Below are 18,144 nucleotides of genomic sequence, written 5' to 3' on the forward strand. Positions count from 1 at the left end.
CTACCGGGGACCGGTTTCTGGCATTTCAGCCTTCTTCGGCCCGGCTTGCTTGAATCCTGATGGAGCAGTGAGAAAGGGACTCATGTCTGAGTATACCCTGCCACACCTATAGTGGCCAAAAACGATTTACAAAAAGGGGGTGGTGATGAACAGAGTGTCTGAGTTAAACAGACCACTCTTACCCAGTCCAAAGATCAGGGCTTGATCCATCACCGTTATTTATCTCACTGCCTCATCCCAGCTCAGAACCTGGCTATATGCAAATCAGTCTGTCCCTGGCCCAGTGCATCATGGGAACAGGGCAGACTAAACTACCAAGCCAATTCTTCACCAGAAAGGAGACAAGCTACCGGGGACCGGTTTCTGGCATTTCAGCCTTCTTCGGTCCGGCTTGCTTGAATCCTGATGGAGCAGTGAGAAAGGGACTCATGTCTGAGTATACCCTGCCACACCTATAGTGGCCAAAAACGATTTACAAAAAGGGGGTGGTGATGAACAGAGTGTCTGAGTTAAACAGACCACTCTTACCCAGTCCAAAGATCAGGGCTTGATCCATCACCGTTATTTATCTCACTGCCCCATCCCAGCTCAGAACCTGGCTATATGCAAATCAGTCTGTCCCTGGCCCAGTGCATCATGGGAACAGGGCAGACTAAACTACCAAGCCAATTCTTCACCAGAAAGGAGACAAGCTACCGGGGACCGGTTTCTGGCATTTCAGCCTTCTTCGGCCCGGCTTGCTTGAATCCTGATGGAGCAGTGAGAAAGGGACTCATGTCTGAGTATACCCTGCCACACCTATAGTGGCCAAAAACGATTTACAAAAAGGGGGTGGTGATGAACAGAGTGTCTGAGTTAAACAGACCACTCTTACCCAGTCCAAAGATCAGGGCTTGATCCATCACCGTTATTTATCTCACTGCCCCATCCCAGCTCAGAACCTGGCTATATGCAAATCAGTCTGTCCCTGGCCCAGTGCATCATGGGAACAGGGCAGACTAAACTACCAAGCCAATTCTTCACCAGAAAGGAGACAAGCTACCGGGGACCGGTTTCTGGCATTTCAGCCTTCTTCGGCCCGGCTTGCTTGAATCCTGATGGAGCAGTGAGAAAGGGACTCATGTCTGAGTATACCCTGCCACACCTATAGTGGCCAAAAACGATTTACAAAAAGGGGGTGGTGATGAACAGAGTGTCTGAGTTAAACAGACCACTCTTACCCAGTCCAAAGATCAGGGCTTGATCCATCACCGTTATTTATCTCACTGCCCCATCCCAGCTCAGAACCTGGCTATATGCAAATCAGTCTGTCCCTGGCCCAGTGCATCATGGGAACAGGGCAGACTAAACTACCAAGCCAATTCTTCACCAGAAAGGAGACAAGCTACCGGGGACCGGTTTCTGGCATTTCAGCCTTCTTCGGCCCGGCTTGCTTGAATCCTGATGGAGCAGTGAGAAAGGTTTCTGCTTAATTCAGAGACTCTGTCCCTCACCACCCCTTGTTGTAAATATTCTGCTACAGCAGGGCATGTCCATGCCAGGTGAAAGAAGTCGGACTCCCTCGCCCTTGCATCTGAGGCATTTGTCGTTATCGCGAAGACCGAGCCGGAATATTTTGGAAGGAGTAAAGTAGATTTGGTGCAAGAATTTGAAATGAATCAGCCTGAGACGGGCATTACCGGTCACCGCATTAGTGTGAGAGCAGCTTTCCTCCCATTGTTTGTCCGACAGCGGGGTGTCTAGGTCACCGTCCCAGTCGCTGCGGGCTCTGAGCGGAGGGGGTGATGGGGCTGGCTGTACATGTTTGTATAGCATAGACACAACATGTTTTGGGGTGTCCGCTTGTAGGAGCGTGTGAAGGGGGGCCAGGGTGTCCGGCTCGTCAGGGAAGTTAGGAGTAACCGCTTTAACATTCTGACGGAGCCGTACATAGAGGAACGTGTCCATTACGGAGGGGGTGTTCTCCCCAAAGAACTGCGCCGATGTCCGAAATTGTCCCTGGAGGTATAGATCGCCCCACGTGTGTATAGCCAATTTCGTGAGCAATTTACGTCCGATTTCCTCACAGGCTACACGCAGTCTCGGATCATGCGCTAGGGGCATAAGTGGAGAGTAGAAAAACACGACCTCCATGCGTTCTGCCAGGCGCTTCCAAGCCTGAACCGTGTAATCAACTGTGGTTGGGTCACAGTCAGTGATACGAGGCGTAGTGTATAAATATCCCGACGGTTGCACGGGCCTCATATACCCGTCCTCCACCGCTAAGTGGGCCATGAAGGGGGGAGGGTGAAGCCAGTAAGCGACAAAGTGGCCCTGGGCAGTCATAATAGCGTTGGAAGTTTGGGACATCAAACCCGCCTTGATAGTAAGGTAACATGAGCGTCTTCAGGCTAATCCTGGCCTGTTTGCCACCCCATATAAGGCGCGATATTTGGGAATTAAGGGAACGGAAGAAGTGGGACCCCGGACTGTACGGTATGTTGGTGAAGAGGTAGAGCAGCTTGGGAAGGACAACCATCTTGATGAGGGAAAAGCAGCCCGCCATTGAAAGTTGAAGATGGATCCACTTAGTAATGGTATCGGTCAGTTTATCCAGGACAGTGCCATAGTTAGCCCTAATGAGGGCCTCTCGGTTTCGGGATACAATGATGCCGAGGTATTTTAGTTCCTCTGTTTCCCATATCAAGGGATAGTCCAGGGGAAAGTGCACAGTCTTCTCTGTTAAGGGGAATAGAGTAGACTTTGACCAGTTGATCTGTATTCCCGATATGGCACTAAATTTAGTGATTTCGCGCAGAATGGGATTGGCATTCTCTTGCGGTTTGTGTACGTATAGGGTCATGTCGTCAGCATACAGTGCTACTAGCAGCTGGCGCTCCGGGTATATTAGAGAGCGGTGGTTATGATGCTGTCGGAGTTTAGCCGCTAACGGCTCGATGGCGATAGCATAAAGGACAGGGGAAAGAGGGCATCCCTGTCTGGTGCCTCTGTGAATGTCAAAGGGAGCTGACCTAGCGCCATTGAGTAAAACTGAAGCACACAGGTTGCTATATAGCAGTCTTATCCAATCTAGGAAGCTGTATGGGATCCCCATACGTTCAAGAAGGGCCAAGAGGTAATCCCATTCGAGGGAATCGAACGCTTTAGTAGCATCAAGGAACACAGCAGCCGCTTCACAGCGAGGATTAATATCCTGCAGTACAGCCTGAAGGGTGCGCAAATTATGAGAAGTCGCCCTGTTGGGGACAAATCCTGCTTGGTCTGGCAGGACTAGACGTTCCATCAGTAGGTTAAGACGCGATGCAAGCACCTTCGCCAAGATTTTTACATCAGTATTGAGCAACGAGAGGGGGCTGTAGGATTCACAATGCTCCGGTGGCTTGCCCGGTTTCAAGAGGGATGTTATAAGGGCTTCACGCATGGAGGACGGTAGAGTTCCTTCTTCAAGGGCCGAATAATAAACTTGTTGCAGTATTGGGGCGAGGATATGAATGTAGGCTTGGTAAAAGTCGATGGGCAACCCGTCTGATCCGGGCGACTTGCCTGATTTCATGGACATGATAGCGTCCTTTATTTCATCTATCTCGAGAATGTGATGTAGGAATTTTTGCTGGGTTGGGCAGAGCCATGCAATGGCGGTGCCGTCAAGATATGGATGTAGATTAATAGGCGCCGACCTATGGGATGTGTAGAGTGGAATAGTGATTTGTGAGGATACGGAGTTGTTCTGTGAGGTCTCGCTGTGGGATTTGATGTTCTTCCAGCAAGGTGGTGACATAGCTATTATATCTAGGGGTCCTGACAGCTGAGGCCAGTGCTCTGCCGGGCCTATCTCCTTCCCAGAAGATGCGGGCTGTATACTGTTTGCTGAGGAACTTGCACTCTCTATCTGCCGCCTCCGTGTATTCATTCAGCTTTTCCCTAAGTAGGGCATTAGAAGCGTGGCCTCGGGCGTCGCGAGTTCTACTCTGTTCCAGGTCCCGGAGTTCGGATTCAAGTTTACGCAATTCACCACGCAGTGATTCGAGGACGCCGCCCCCTTTAGCAATACACCGTCCCCGCACCGTGACTTTAAAGGCCTCCCAAACCGTCGTGAGGTTTGACACCGACCCCACGTTCCGCTCAAAGAAGTCGTGTATGTCCTGTTCAAGTTCCGCCCTGAAGGCATAGTCCGTGAGGTGAGCAGGGTTAAGGCACCAACTCAAGTAAGGGGAGGTCTCAGTGGGAATGCGCAGCGATATTAGGACCGGGGAATGGTCAGAGAAAGTCCTGGCAAGGTGTAGGGCCCTGACCAGCCAGGGAGTAAGGCCAGCCGATAGGAACACATAGTCTAAACGTGCCCATGTGGAGTGTACTGCAGAGTGATGAGTGCCCTGTTTGAGGGAAGGATGCAAGTGCATCCAAGCATCGATATAGTGGTGTTCGACAATAATAGAGGATAGAACACGTTGAGTGTGGGAGTAGTGCGCAGCTTGGGGGTGAGACCTGTCAAGGGCCGGTGTGATTGCGGTATTGAAGTCCCCACCCAATATGATGTGGTCTACGCCCAGTGTTTGAATCTTACCCCACATCGTGAGAAGCGGGGAAGTGTCGTCGGTATTGGGACCATAATAGCATGCAAAAAGGACAGTATGCGAGTACAATTTCCCCCAGACCATGCAGTGTCTGCCACATGAATCCACCTCCGTCCTGGCAGGTGTAAACCTCATTCCACGTCTGACCAAGATCGTAACTCCCTGGCATAGTTGGAGTAGGAAGGGAAAACCTTGCAGGAGGCCCACCTGGACGCAAAGAGGGGAGAGCTATCTGGCAACAGATGAGTTTCTTGAAGCATGGCAATCGACACACCCTGCCTATCAAGATATCCCAGAATTTGTCTCTTTTTTCTAGGATTATTCAGCCCACGAATGTTCCATGATACCAACTGAAACTGTTGTGATGGTCGCGTATCCTCTACGTCACCCATTCAGACATAGAACAAATCCTGTAGCATGTAATAACGTACGAAAGGGCCATAGCACGATTGACGTTATAAAAATGACATTTCCCTCCAGAAATCCTCCCATAAAACCCCCCAGGGACAACAAAGTAAGCATTATAAAGTCGGCAGTATCAGTACTGAGTTTCTTCCCACCAACACCGGCAACCCCAACTAGCCGGGAATACAGCCCCCACCCGCCATCCCAGAAACAAAACAAAACAAAACAGAAACCAGAAATGACATGACACATGCCCCTTCCCTCAGAGGGGACGGGGTGTACAGGGGCTCGCCCATTGGGGGACAGAAACTAGGGGCACCAGGCCTGCCAACCACCTCCCTGCTTACACCCACTGACACCAGGTTCTTACCGGGCGTCTATCGTGGGACGGAGGTGGGCGACCGAGCACTTAGGTACATCATAGACCGGTACGTTTTGTGCAGTTCAAGTACCTAAAACACAATATATAAGAACACAGGCTCCGTTAGGTGATGGACAGAGCACGCTGGACGATGAGGGCCAATGTCGCGATGCATACACTCAGTCTTGTTGCGACATTGGTGAATGAGACCTGGATCGGTGGCGAGCAGCTTCGTCACTGTCCTGTTCTTTCCTATAGTGTTTAAGAAAGACTTCCACTTGTTGCGGATTTTGAAAGAAATTATGCCTGCCCTGGAATGATACTTTCAATTTGGCTGGGTATAACATAGCGTATGGGATCTCCTGCGTCTGGAGTTTCTTTTTCACCACTGCAAATTTGCGCCTGGCTTCTTGGACTGAGGGGGTGAAATTTGGGAAAAAGGAGAGAGACGTGTTGCAATATTTCACGGTACCCAGTTCTCTCGAGCGTTTTAACACTGCATCTCGGTCTCTGTAGTTCAGAAAGCGCACAATGACAGGGCGAGGTTGAGCACCGGGTGGCGGGCGGGCCGCCAGAGATCTATGTGCCCTTTCGATGATGAAGTGTGGAGAGAAGGATTCTTTTCCGAATAGTTCCACGAGAAGGTTCTCCACAAAGGTCTCCATTTTACCTGTGTTGGTGGACTCCGCAAGGCCTAAAATAGGGACATTATTGCAGCGGGACCTCGCCTCCAAGTCCTCATTCTTGTCTGCTATGAGTTTGAGCAGCCTGTCCATTTGAGTGACCTGTTTACTCGTGTTTGTGGCGCCATCTTCCAGAACAGATATCCTGTCTTCTGTCTCCTTTATGCGGGTATCATGTTGCTCCAGCTTGGCCACAACGCTGTCCATTCGCATGTTCATGGTATCTATTTTGGCGTCTATTGTGGAGAGGCTTTGTTTCATGCCCAGCAGCAGCGTCTTCATGTCTTTCTCCTGAGGGGCCAAGGCAGTAGGACTGCCCTCAGTCTCCGGCGTCGGTTTGGAAGATTTTATCGTTTCGAACGGTATTTTGGACTGACGTGCATCGCTGCGGCCCATGTCTCGTCTGGGCGTTCGCGATGGAGTAGGAGAAATGGACGCCAGTTCGCAGTAGTGTCGAGGCAGAAGAGGGGAGGGACCGCCTCGGATAGGGCTGTTGGAGCGGATAGTGGTTAAGAGCCGCTGCAGCTGTAGGCTCCGAGTGGATGGGGGTTCCAGGCAGAAAAGAAAACGTGAGGCGCAGGTCTGGGGAGCGGCGGTACTGCGAAACTACTTCCCAAGCAGCCGGGGCGGTGCAGCCGCAGCAGGTAGTGAGCAGGTAGTGAGGCACAGCATCACCTTGAGGCATCTGCAAGGAGAACGGGAAAATGAGGGCGCCTGTCGGGCATGTGGTGGTTGGGAAACAGCAGCGCCTATAAGACAGGTAGCCACCGCCCTATAGAAGGTGGAATAGCACCAGGAGGCTAGGCGCGAGGCATCCGGTCCGTGAAGCAGGAGACCTAAGATGGCGGATGGCGGGCACACCAGCGAGGTCGCAAGCAAGGCAATGAGCGCTCACAGCTCCGGGGGGATAGTGGCGAGGTGAGACGGCAGGCTACGCGTGGCACTCACCTGAGACTGCAGCTGGGGTCCCCCCCGGGCTCGTCGGACCTTCCCAATCGTCCAGCGGTCAGGCCTCCTCCTGCATCCGATGCCGCCCCAACAGCGCCGGTAAGGCCGCAAAGCACCGACCTTTCCTGATAGAGCAATCCGGCGAGCGAGAGCCTCCTCCGCAGCACCGCAGCCCGCTCGGAACTCTCCGGCAATCAGCAACGCTCCGGATGGGACCCACGGGGCAATCGAGACACCGCCGTGAACAGCACGTGATGCGGAGGTGAAGGGGCAATGTTGGAGCCAATCTGCCCAGTCAGGATCCTTGCAGCATGAGAAAAAGCACTCGGTCGGGAGCCTCACTCCAGTGCGGCCATCTTGGTCCGGCGGCACCTAGCGCCCCCCAGTGAGTTTGAATCTTATCAACTATCTACACAGTGTCTTTTACAGAATAAGAACATTGAATGGAAAAGGAAAATGTACCTGTGTTGCGCTGTATTTGCCTATCTATGCGATGGTGAGCTACAACATCAGTACCCGGCGGGTAGAACACCGGGTTAGCACCTCTTTGCTTTCAGGTTGTCTGCTCCTGTGTCTCAGTCAGTAGGCCTACCCCTCTCCGCCGGGTCCGGAAAGGCGGCAAGGGTAGGTCTACTGACGGCAAATAAAGCGCAACACAGGTACATTTTCCTTTTCCATTCAATGTTCTGGTACCTCATTTTGTTACTGTTACAGTTTCTAAAATAGCATAAGGACCAGATACCTTCTTTGTCCTCTACGTTGGTCACCCCTACATTATCAATTAAATCTACAAAATTCAGAGGTGGTTCTAAAGGTTTACTGATGCACTCTTGTATCAGCAACAATGAAGACACTAACTAGGGTGCTACTGATGTTGCTGAAATGATCCTGTGGGACTGATGCTGTGTTCAACTAAGGTAGAACTGAGTCCAAAGAATGATGGTATGAAACAGAAAAGCTCCAGAGCCTGTCACTTGACCTACCACCCATTTACAGTTTCCTCTTGTGCTTCTTTAAAAACAGAGAAATCAATTAGACCAATTGTGGTGTAAGTAACACAGCAGGCTTCAGCAGAGGCATTGTACTGGGCACATTCAAATAATACACTTTTAAGTGACTTGATGATGGTATGATGAATCTAAAAACAAAAACAAGCTTTCAGAATCTCAAAAGATGACCACTCAACTCAAGGCCAACAGTGGTATTTCAATGCTGCCCTATCTATAATTCCTTCTGATGTGGCTGAACCCAGAACAGCTCCAGCTTAATCTGCTTATGTTTTGAAGCCAGGGTAACAAAATAATTAGATCATGAGCAAACCATTTGCTTTGAACAAGTAGATTCAAGATCTTTCAAATAAACTCAATCTTTCAAGAATGACTCCTACATATATCACCACCAAAGGACTGATAATTGCCCTTAACCTCTGCACCAATGGATACTACTTATAGCAATTAAAAACCAACAAAAGGATAATCTTGGGGTCTGAAACATAAAAAGGAAGCTCTTTGACTACAGAAGAGTTCATAGTGTGTGCACACTCAGACGAGTGCTATTTATGAACACTCACACTTTAATGTGCTCTGAATTCAAACCACTGCCTTGTTCCTTTCAATGCATGGGAGAGTGATTATGTGTGTATGTATCTATCCTTGGCAGAATGTGTGTATGTATCTATCCTTGCCAGAGAGATGTTGAAGAGTGACAGATCCAAACAATTTCATTGGCACAGAGCACAATCACAAGCAAGGGAGAAACATGCAAGATAATAAAAATGCTATTTACCCAGTATGCATCGGTTATTGACATGTAGTGCTGTAGAATCTCATGCTTTGCATAAGATCGCCATCTACTGTTGTGTCTGGATGTTTGCACTCGTTTTTCTGGAAGATGTTTTCCCTAGGGACAAGTGCAAACATCCGGACCCAACACTAGATGGCGATCTAATGTAAGTAGCAGCCCTACTTAACAACTCAACAAATCCTACACTGTCATCTGGTGGAGAGGGTTTGGCAGGGTATATGTCAGGGTCGTTATCAGTGGGAAAATCAGTGTTCTAGTCATCCCACACATCCCCAGGCTAATCGTCATCATTATTATCCCCATCACCCTGATTGTCAGGTGTGTGTGTGGCGGTGAGTGCTGAGGTGAAGTTTGGCACAGGTATAGTCTGGGGTAAAGAAGGTAGAAGAAGAGGAAAAGGAGGAGGGGAAGATGTGTCCCAACAGTTCTCTTCTTTAGTGGTATATGGTATTCCTCTTCTGTAGTAGCACCTCTTTTTAAAGTCACTTTAGTGGTCATATGGCAAGTCTTTGGGTGTATGGCCAAGATTTTTTGTTTCGGATCCGGTATGTCGATGGGATCACCGAAAACATGCTTTTGGTGGCTTTGGCGTCTCCGTGTGTTTCGGCTTCGAATTCTTTGGCGCCGATTGTTTATTGGCCAGGGTTTTCGGATCCGAAGTTTATTTCGGTGCCGTGGAAAAAGCATAGCAAACGGACAGAACAATCCATTTTTGCATGTTTGTGGAACTTTTTCGCGCTCGCGGATATTTTTTACTGTTTTGCAGAGCTTTGCGTAGCGCGACTACGAAAATTCTGCCTACCCCTAGTATTAAGTATTGTCTCATTTGGGTGTATGGATTGATACCATTCCAGATCCGGATTGTGTTTAAGTGCAAGCGTTAATTAGAACTGGGGAGGCCAATCCAAGGGATCAACTGGTGAGGTACTGCCTGCATTATCTTGTGAGCAAGGCTACATCAAGAAGTGAAGTAAGAGGACCTATGGTTAATAAATATAGGGGTGATTAAAAAAAGACAATATTTAGGCTAAATGTACTAAGATCAGATGTGTATTTGTGCAGGGGGCTAAGAAATGTCTGGTTATTTTTACAGTAATGTTACTAAAGACTGGTAGCATTACTTATACTAGGCGCCCGACAGAGGCAGGAAAGCATGGTAATTGGGGGTTAGAAAGGGTGGGGATCAAATATAGCTTACGGCCACAATGGTTTGGCTGAGTTCGCCTAACAACCAACTCGTGGTGATTTCTCAGTGGATGGGGGGGCGATGGTCTGCGTACCCAGCCTTATAGAGATTTTTCATGTTGGTAGCATATTCCATGTTTTAATCTCGTGGATCTAATGAGATTGGGGGTATGTAGTGTCAAGGTCAAAGGTGTTTTGTGCTGTAGTCTAAAAAGTGCTGAGGGCTGGCTATGTTGGCGTTGCAAAGCCTAACACCGTAGGTGTTAAGGTGCCGGCAACTAAAATTCATGACAGGGAATAATGAGTAAAAATGTCTATGACCATGATACTGGCCTGGCTTATCTAGGAGCGAGCCAGTGGAGAATAAATGCTATCAAGGAATGTGTGAGTTTGTACATGCAGGCTCATGAAACCGACATCACATTAAAATAAATCCACGCATAACATCTTACAGCCTACAGAGGTTAGAGCTAAGATTGAGTCTCTTAACATTTTATACACTTTGGTCAAGAATTTAACCAACCCGGAGATTGCTGGGGGATGGAAGTCATTCAAAAGGATATCAACAGCTGCCTCTATTGTCAGAGTCCTTGTTTGATCGTTCTGCTATCATCAGTCAGTATTGAGCAGATTCAGAGAAAATGAGGTAAGACTCCTGGAGCTGAATGAAAAGGCAACACTTACTGGTGGGAAGGTGAGTCGACAATGGCGGGAGGAGGTCTAGTGGAGAAAAGCGTTCCATCCTCATTAGATCGAACTTGATTTTGTCGTGCATAGAGAAATTGTCAGTGATGTGTTTTTGCACTCCTCTTTTGTCGTACCTCCTCAGTACAAGGGAGCATGCTTTCTGCACCTGAAAGTCCAGCGACCCTGTTCAAAGGATTCTTTATGGTTTAGCGCTATTTTGAAATGCTGGTGGAGGTGGTTTTGATTCCAAAGGGCTGCAGCAGTTTTGAGTTCCAAAGCTTCCAGGAAGGCATGCTCCTAGGGATTTTGAGAGCCTGGGTTATTCCTTTGAAGATGCTTGCAGCCAGATTAAGTTCTACAATGTTCCTGCTTTTGTGGAACACATTGAGCGTACATATTTAAGGATGCAGACTTTCTGTGCCAGAACTTGATTGCACAACATAAATTCCAATCAGATCTGGGCTGCGGAGGAGTGTGGGGAGCTTGAATAGTGACCTGAAGACAGAACTCTGGGATTTGGTCAAGAAAGTGTCCAGTTTTCCATGAAAAGCTTCAAAACCGTAGTCCAGTGTGGGAATGAGTTTAGCTTTTACTATCTTCAGCAGAGGCTCTATACTGGGCTGCTTTGTTAGTTTGAAGATAGTTTGAAGAGCAAATTGTAGTGAGGCAGCATTAGGGTTGAAGAATTTTAGTGGGTTGAGTGCCCTCCCTTGTCTAACCAACATCCAAGGTACTTTCATCTTAGTGCTCTTGTCAAGCATCTTTTTTGAGATGACATGTTCCGGGTGTGCTCCTTTTTCGCCCAAAGATTACGATGTTAGTCTTTTCAAAATTCACAGTCATTCGGTTTGTGCTACTGTGCTGGTGTTAGATGCCAATCAGCTTTGTAGTCCCTTTGCTGATTGGCTTAAACGGACGACATCATTGAAGTAAGGCAAGGAAGGGATAGGACGATTTCCCAGTTTAGGTGCGTCGCTGACTACAGCATCCAGCGCAGGAACCAGATCACTCATTAGTAAGTTGAAAAGGGCTAGGGCAAAGACACATCCTTGCTTTACTCCTTATTCTATCTTTATTGTGTTGGAGACTGATGAGTTGTTATCTAATTTCACTCTGGCCCATATTTCTGAGTAAAGTAGTTGAATTCCTCAGAGCAGTGGCTCTGGAAAGTCCCAGGCTTAAAGAGTAGTTGACAATGTTTTTATTAGTGCACAGTTAATGAAAATCTTTTGCACGAAGTACCAATGTTTAAAAACACTTTACAAGAAGAGTGACATCAAACAGTAATTGTAAAAGATAACATGTTAAGAGTGATATGTAAATTACTGAGGTTTTAAAAAGCATTTTAAGGGTCTATGTGTCATTTTGATGGATTTCAGCTACTGTCCCCTGCGTTGTGCCAGACTGCAGCTATTTGCTACTGCGCTGCCATTGTTTGTGTCAGCATCTAAGGTACTTGACCCGAAAGAGTGGGAGCAGAAGGCGGCAGCTATCATTGACCAGGTGAGGGCAGCATCCCAGGAGGTGTAACCAAGACGCGAGCTGATAGTTGCAAAGCCTGCAAGATAGCCACCCTTTCTTCTATGCCCAGAGCGGGTTGAAAGCATAGTTTGGAAGGGCTAGCAACCTCATATAGGTGATCCTGTTAAGATTCTGAGGTTGGAGGAAGTAACTGAAGTTAGGTTGAGCTTTCCCCTTAATGTATGAGGCGTCCAGGGCTGCAAAAAGGGGGCTACGTGGAAGCCTTGCAATGTCTCTCTCAAATGATACTTGAGTGATTTGTTTTTTATTGTTCTTTTCCAAATTAACTTGGGGATATTTGGATTAGACAGAATAATAGATTCGATCTTTAGTGTGCAGGTAGCTAATTGTAGCTGTGAGTGCCAGAGGGAGAGATCGTCCGCGAACGTAGATTGTAGTTGTGATTTCAGGGATTGGGCTGGGGAACGCAGGATTCAGATATAAAATTTCATTAAGTGGCCTTATAGTGAAAGTCTGCGCTTGCCAGGCCAGATTCCAGCCTCATCCTGGCCCTACTTGCATGCTGGGGAAAGGAGAGTATTTTCTTGTAGGCCATTATTTGATAGTTCTCAAGGCATGGGCCCATTTTTCCTGGGGAGGCCAAATGGCTTTTGAACAGAGCTAGCAGCAGTTGGCACGTAGGATATTTAAAATTGTCTCAGCTGAAGGGCTGTGCAGTTGATGGTTAAAGCATCTCATGCTGTGCATCACCCCGGCTCCATTGGACCTGAGGTGCTTGTAGTGAGCCACTTGGTTTGCCCTTTCATTAAACCAGACTCTCAGATAGTTATAACTGCTACAGGTTACGATTCGCAATCCAACTACACGCCAGAGCAGGGATTTCTTTATTGGATGGCTCCTGAAAACCATAACTTTGGTTTTGGACTGGTTCACCAGGAGTTTGTTTGTTGTATTGAGGGCATTGAGGGCTCTTTGTAGAGTCGTTCTTGTGTGGTCCATGATGACTATATCGTCGACATTTTGCATGGTCTGGAGACATGCCCCCCGAGTTTAGGAGCAACCAGGCTTGCATCGACCAGTAATTTAAGCTAGTCCGCGGTATAGAGGTTGAAGAGCAGCGGGGCTAATACGCATCCTTGTTTTAGGCCATTTTGTGATGTAATTTTTGCATCAAATGTGTGTAAAGACCTACAGTGGAGCGTGGGTTGGCACGGTGGCAGAGTTTCCTGTGGCGTCGAGGGTGTAGTGCTCGGCAATGGTGTATCTTGGGGGGACGGGAGGGCCAGGGGTCAGATGCTAGGCGCTGTCCAGGCGCGGACAGGATCTAACAGGCTTACCTTTGGCTTGTCATTTGTGCCCCAGTAACGCACGTCCAATGTTGGGTCATGCTGCAGCCTGCCTTAAGTAGGTCCTTGGGTGGGCGGGGCTTCTGTTGGCGGAAAGAACGGTGAGCTGGAAAACCCGGGCAGTGGCTGTGTGACTGGATCAGGGTGGAGGCCACAGGCAAGTAGCAGGCTAGATGTCTAGGTGCTTACCTGAGCTAAGAGCTGAAAATGGGTTGTGGATCCGGGACTATGCAAGTATGTCAACACCTCCAGTGTCCTCTGCATTTCAGCATGGGGAAGCAATTAAACTTAACTCCCATCCCTGTTAGTCAGTCAGCCATTGGTCGATGCTGGGGAGGGTTGTAAAGGACACTTCCCCAGCAGTCCAAGTCTGTGTTTTTTTGATGAAACAACAATCAGCATGCAGTGAGCTGAACAGCTCATTTCACTTTCACGGAATCAGTGCTCGGGGCATATCTGTGCCCTCCAATCACCGATTTGTATTGGGGAGATATAATTAGAAATGGGAAAATCTCCCCTTTCACTGAGATCCTCGTCAATTGATCCCTACTTGGAGGAGAGGTTAGCTGTTGACGCAGCAAGGCGATCCCCCAGCAGTGATCAACCCACTAGACACTAGGGATAATGAATGCAGGGGTGGGAGAGAGCTCCCCCTCTACACCCAGGTATGGGCCTCTGCTTCCCCCCAAAAGTTGTCTTGCTGTTCTGAGGGGGTGGACTCCTCCAAGGAGGACTCCCATTGATCCTGGATTAATTTAATCCTGTCGTGGGCAATAGGCCCAGCCACACAAGTGGGATAGCGTCTTTATCGGAACAAGTGGGGGAACGGTGGGTGGTAGGAATTTTGTGGAGTTAACGCCTCAGTAATGAAGGGAAAATGTGCCATTTTAGTCGAAGTTTGAGGTTTTCATGGCACTGTGGGTAAGAAACAATCATTGCTATCCATGCTAGGCACACCGGCCTAGACTCCTCTGGGTGTCTAGTTTTTAGAAATGTCTGGGTTGGGTAGACTTCCCTGGATGGCTGCCAAACTTGGGACTAAATATCAAAGCTAACCTTTTTAGAAAATCAGGACATTTTTTATTTCTATTTTTTTAACAGGAAATTTTGACGTCTCTACATTGCGTTTTGGGCCCCTAGCTGTTGCGGGCACTAGGCCCACTCATATAAGCAAGGTATCATTTTTATCGGGAGACTTGGGGTGGGGGGGGCGCTGGATGGGTGTGGTTCCCCACAGATTTCAGAACCTTATGTTTCAGAACTGTGAGGAAAATGTGCATTTTTAGACTAAGTTGGAGGTTTGCAAGCACTTCTGGGTAAAAAAAACCTAGTTAGAACCATCCAAGTCATGCCTTGCTGGACACCTTAGGGGGATCTCGTTTTTAGTAATCTTAGTATAGTATATTTTCTCATGTGACAAATGAGGTAGAGCAAAAAATCTGCAGCTACCCATGTTGTAAAAAAAAACATGGATTCTGCTTGGTAAAATAGGTCTCCAGGTCGAGTTCGGGGTGTATTGTGCCTCAGGCATTAGGCCCAGCCACACAAGCGAGGTTCCATTATTGTCAGATGATATGTGGGAAGACAGAATAGTAGAACATGAGTCATTAGCGATTCAATTTCTCTACATTTGTGCCTTCCAGATGTACGCCAGTGTGCAAGAAAACATTTATTTTGCAAATATCCACCTGAATCACATACTAGTATGACATATTGCTGAATTCTGAATTTTTTTTGGCTACTTTTAAAAAATGTGTAGCCACTGGTATTGGTCCATGGTTATTTTGGACATAGCTAGAGTCTGAAATCAATTCAAGAATTCCATTCACCACTTTTGTATACTTCAGTGTGTCAGCTTAAGTGGGACTGGTCTGCCCAGACATGGGGTCACATGCACACTGTGTCACTGAAACCAAGCTATACCTGGCTGATGGTCCAAAGCTAGGGCGAAACCAGTCCTAGGTAGTTTGTGCTCAGAGTCAGGGAGGACCTGGCTTGGCAGTTCGCAAGACTGATTTGCATTTGGCTGTGTCCAAACTGGCATGGTGTGCAACATAATGATAGACTGGGATGTGACCCAAGTAGTTACCAGAAACTGAGATTAATTCAAGCATTCCATCCATCACTTTTTGTATACTTCAATTTCCTATATTTACAAAGCACGTCTTATATCACACAAAGTGATCTCATGGCATACATACTATGCCACTCTATGTAATCAACATATGTTCCCAAGGAGTAGATTCTTTACTTTTAATATTTGGAATATTGAGCATCAGTCATGTATCTATGCCTTTGGGACTGGCACTGTTGTAATATTCCTTTCCCATCCATGCATTATTCACAAAGTAAAACACAAATTGTCATAAATCCCCGTGTAAATCTTAAATTCTGCGCCATGCACCTTAACTTGAGGCTTGAAATAAAAAAAAATAATATGTGCATTCTTGGTTATTACTTCGCGAGGGAAATTGAGTCTGGAATTGAGTTTATTTGCCATCAGCCCTGGTGCAGATTTGACCCTTTGTGCAAATGTAATGCCATGTGTTACAAGTGACTCTTAGTGCTGTGCACGTTTCTTCAGCATTGTTTCTGCCCTTAAGGATCAACTGGAACTTTAGAGTGTTTTTTGCCCAAAGCTACATCGTATCAATCATTTTCTAAATTACATAATATTGAGGAACTCTGCATGATCTTTTGAGACACCCGCTCTATACCATAGTAGCTAAACCTAGAATGTATGCTTTTATTGTAGATTTGTTAGCAGTCTGGATATAAATAATAATTTATTTTCCCCAGGCTCTTCATCTTTGAAAAGGTAAGCATTTCCTCTGATTCTGAACAGACTGTGATGGTATCAAGATTTTTTTTGTTTTACTGGTATCTGCACAATTTTTTTTTCTAATGTGCCAATAGAAGTTCCTACTATGTACATTGTTGACTGTACGGATTAAGGTCTTCCACTAATAAACCGTAACAGGCTCATATATTGGCACTTCAGTTTTTAATAGACCGGTTGCTAAACCTAAACTCATGTGAGATTACTACTGTTCACGTCTTCATTCAGTGTTATTTAGCTACAATTGAAGCAACATCTCTATCCTACAGAGCTCTTTACTTCAATATACTTCTCACTGTGTGTTTTCATTTCAAATACATCACAGTACATCGTTTTATACTTCATAAGTTTCAATATTCTGAATAACTATGATCAAATAATGAATAAAGGATTAACAAATACTGATCGTGTTAAGGTTGAATGAGTCTTTTAGCATTTGAATTGTATTGGCTCTCAATACATGACTTATTTGCAATATTCCTCATAAGGCCAGAAGTAATTAGCTCCTTGGAGTAACTTGTTTATATAGATGGCTTATTAAGTGAATACTCTATTGTCATGCATTTTTCAATGTATTGTGTCACACATCAGTTTATGAAAGCTTTAAACTGGGGAAAGGTGGAACAGAAGGGATTTAAAAGAGGTATGGATAGCACCTAACCAAATAATGCTTCAAAGTGTAGTGACACAGCACCATCATTGTAGGTCTGCTATAGAATATTGCCTGACATAACTTTGAATTCAGGTGGTCTAGTACACATTATTTCCAAGTGTTATGGGAGGTGGTCAATGGGGGAAGTGGAACATGTTTTTTGTTTCCACTAACGAGGGGCCATGAAACCACTTTATCAATGGCGAAATTATTGATCAGCTAAAGGAACAGTTGCAGGTGCCAAGTAGAATAGTTTTATTGTGAATACAAAAGTAACCGCTTTCTTTCCTGAATGTGACATGATGTTAAACTCATAGCTATCCTTTGTCCTAAGTGTAAAAACAGTTTTTACCTCTCTTCATAACAGTTTTTATGCAGTGCATTCATTTACTTCTCTATGCGCCTCTCTCAGGACAGATCAACCACTTAAAAGATGTATTGGTGGTTCTGGAGCTTTCACATTCACCTTCACACTTTCTCCTAATTGTATTACTCATGTTTTCATATAGCCTTTCTGGTTATAACAAGTTGTGTTTTTACAATGTTATGCAGAGATAAGAAGCTGAAACACATGATCTGAGAATACAAAGTAGCTCTGTGCCTCTTCACATACCTTTCTGCCATCATCCCTCTCCAAATGCATGAAATAGGTGGGGTAGAGACCTCTGTCCATGCCTTTCTTATCCCTGGTGATTCGGCACTTCACAGTCAGGCCACGCGGAGCAGGACGCACTGCAAATTCCTCCACATTTTCGACCTCCATTTGTTGAGCCTCTGGCTGAGGACCTGTAGTAACTGTACTGGAGGCACCTGTATCCTGTGAAATCCAGTAAAATGAGAAATCAAAAATAAATTCTAGGAAATATAGGAAAATGTTACATTTCAAAGGAAAACTAGTCACCTGTTATTGACCATACTCATCTACGGACGAGCAAATTAATTACTACCCTTGAACAAATACTTAATGTTATGTTGTAGATTTTACAATGGCAAATATTCTGCCACTGGTATGGCCTTGCAGTGGGGTAGAAGGTGCCTGAATGATTTGGACTTACTGGGTAGTGCTTTAAAGTTCTGATATCCATCTGCTGACCTTTGACTGTGTTGAGAGGAAATTAAATACATTCTGTGCAGACTTGTACTGTTATACAGTGGTGATTGCTCAGGGTTGAATGCGGC

The 18,144-nt window shown here is 46.5% G+C and overlaps 1 protein-coding gene across 2 annotated transcripts in view; it reads right to left on the reverse strand.

The window, feature by feature from the left end:
- The window catches only part of TULP3 (TUB like protein 3), a 522,214-nt gene that overhangs the window by 264,442 nt on the left and 239,628 nt on the right, over window positions 1–18,144 (reverse strand). For both annotated transcript variants that reach the window (XM_086952811.1, XM_086952812.1), the window contains one exon: window positions 17,579–17,782. In XM_086952811.1, coding sequence (XP_086808937.1) covers window positions 17,579–17,782 — 204 coding nt within the window. The remainder of the gene's footprint in view (window positions 1–17,578; window positions 17,783–18,144) is intronic.

The sequence above is a fragment of the Lissotriton vulgaris genome, chromosome 1_2 (genome assembly GCF_964263255.1).
Source record: "Lissotriton vulgaris chromosome 1_2, aLisVul1.2, whole genome shotgun sequence".
NCBI lineage: Eukaryota > Metazoa > Chordata > Amphibia > Caudata > Salamandridae > Lissotriton > Lissotriton vulgaris.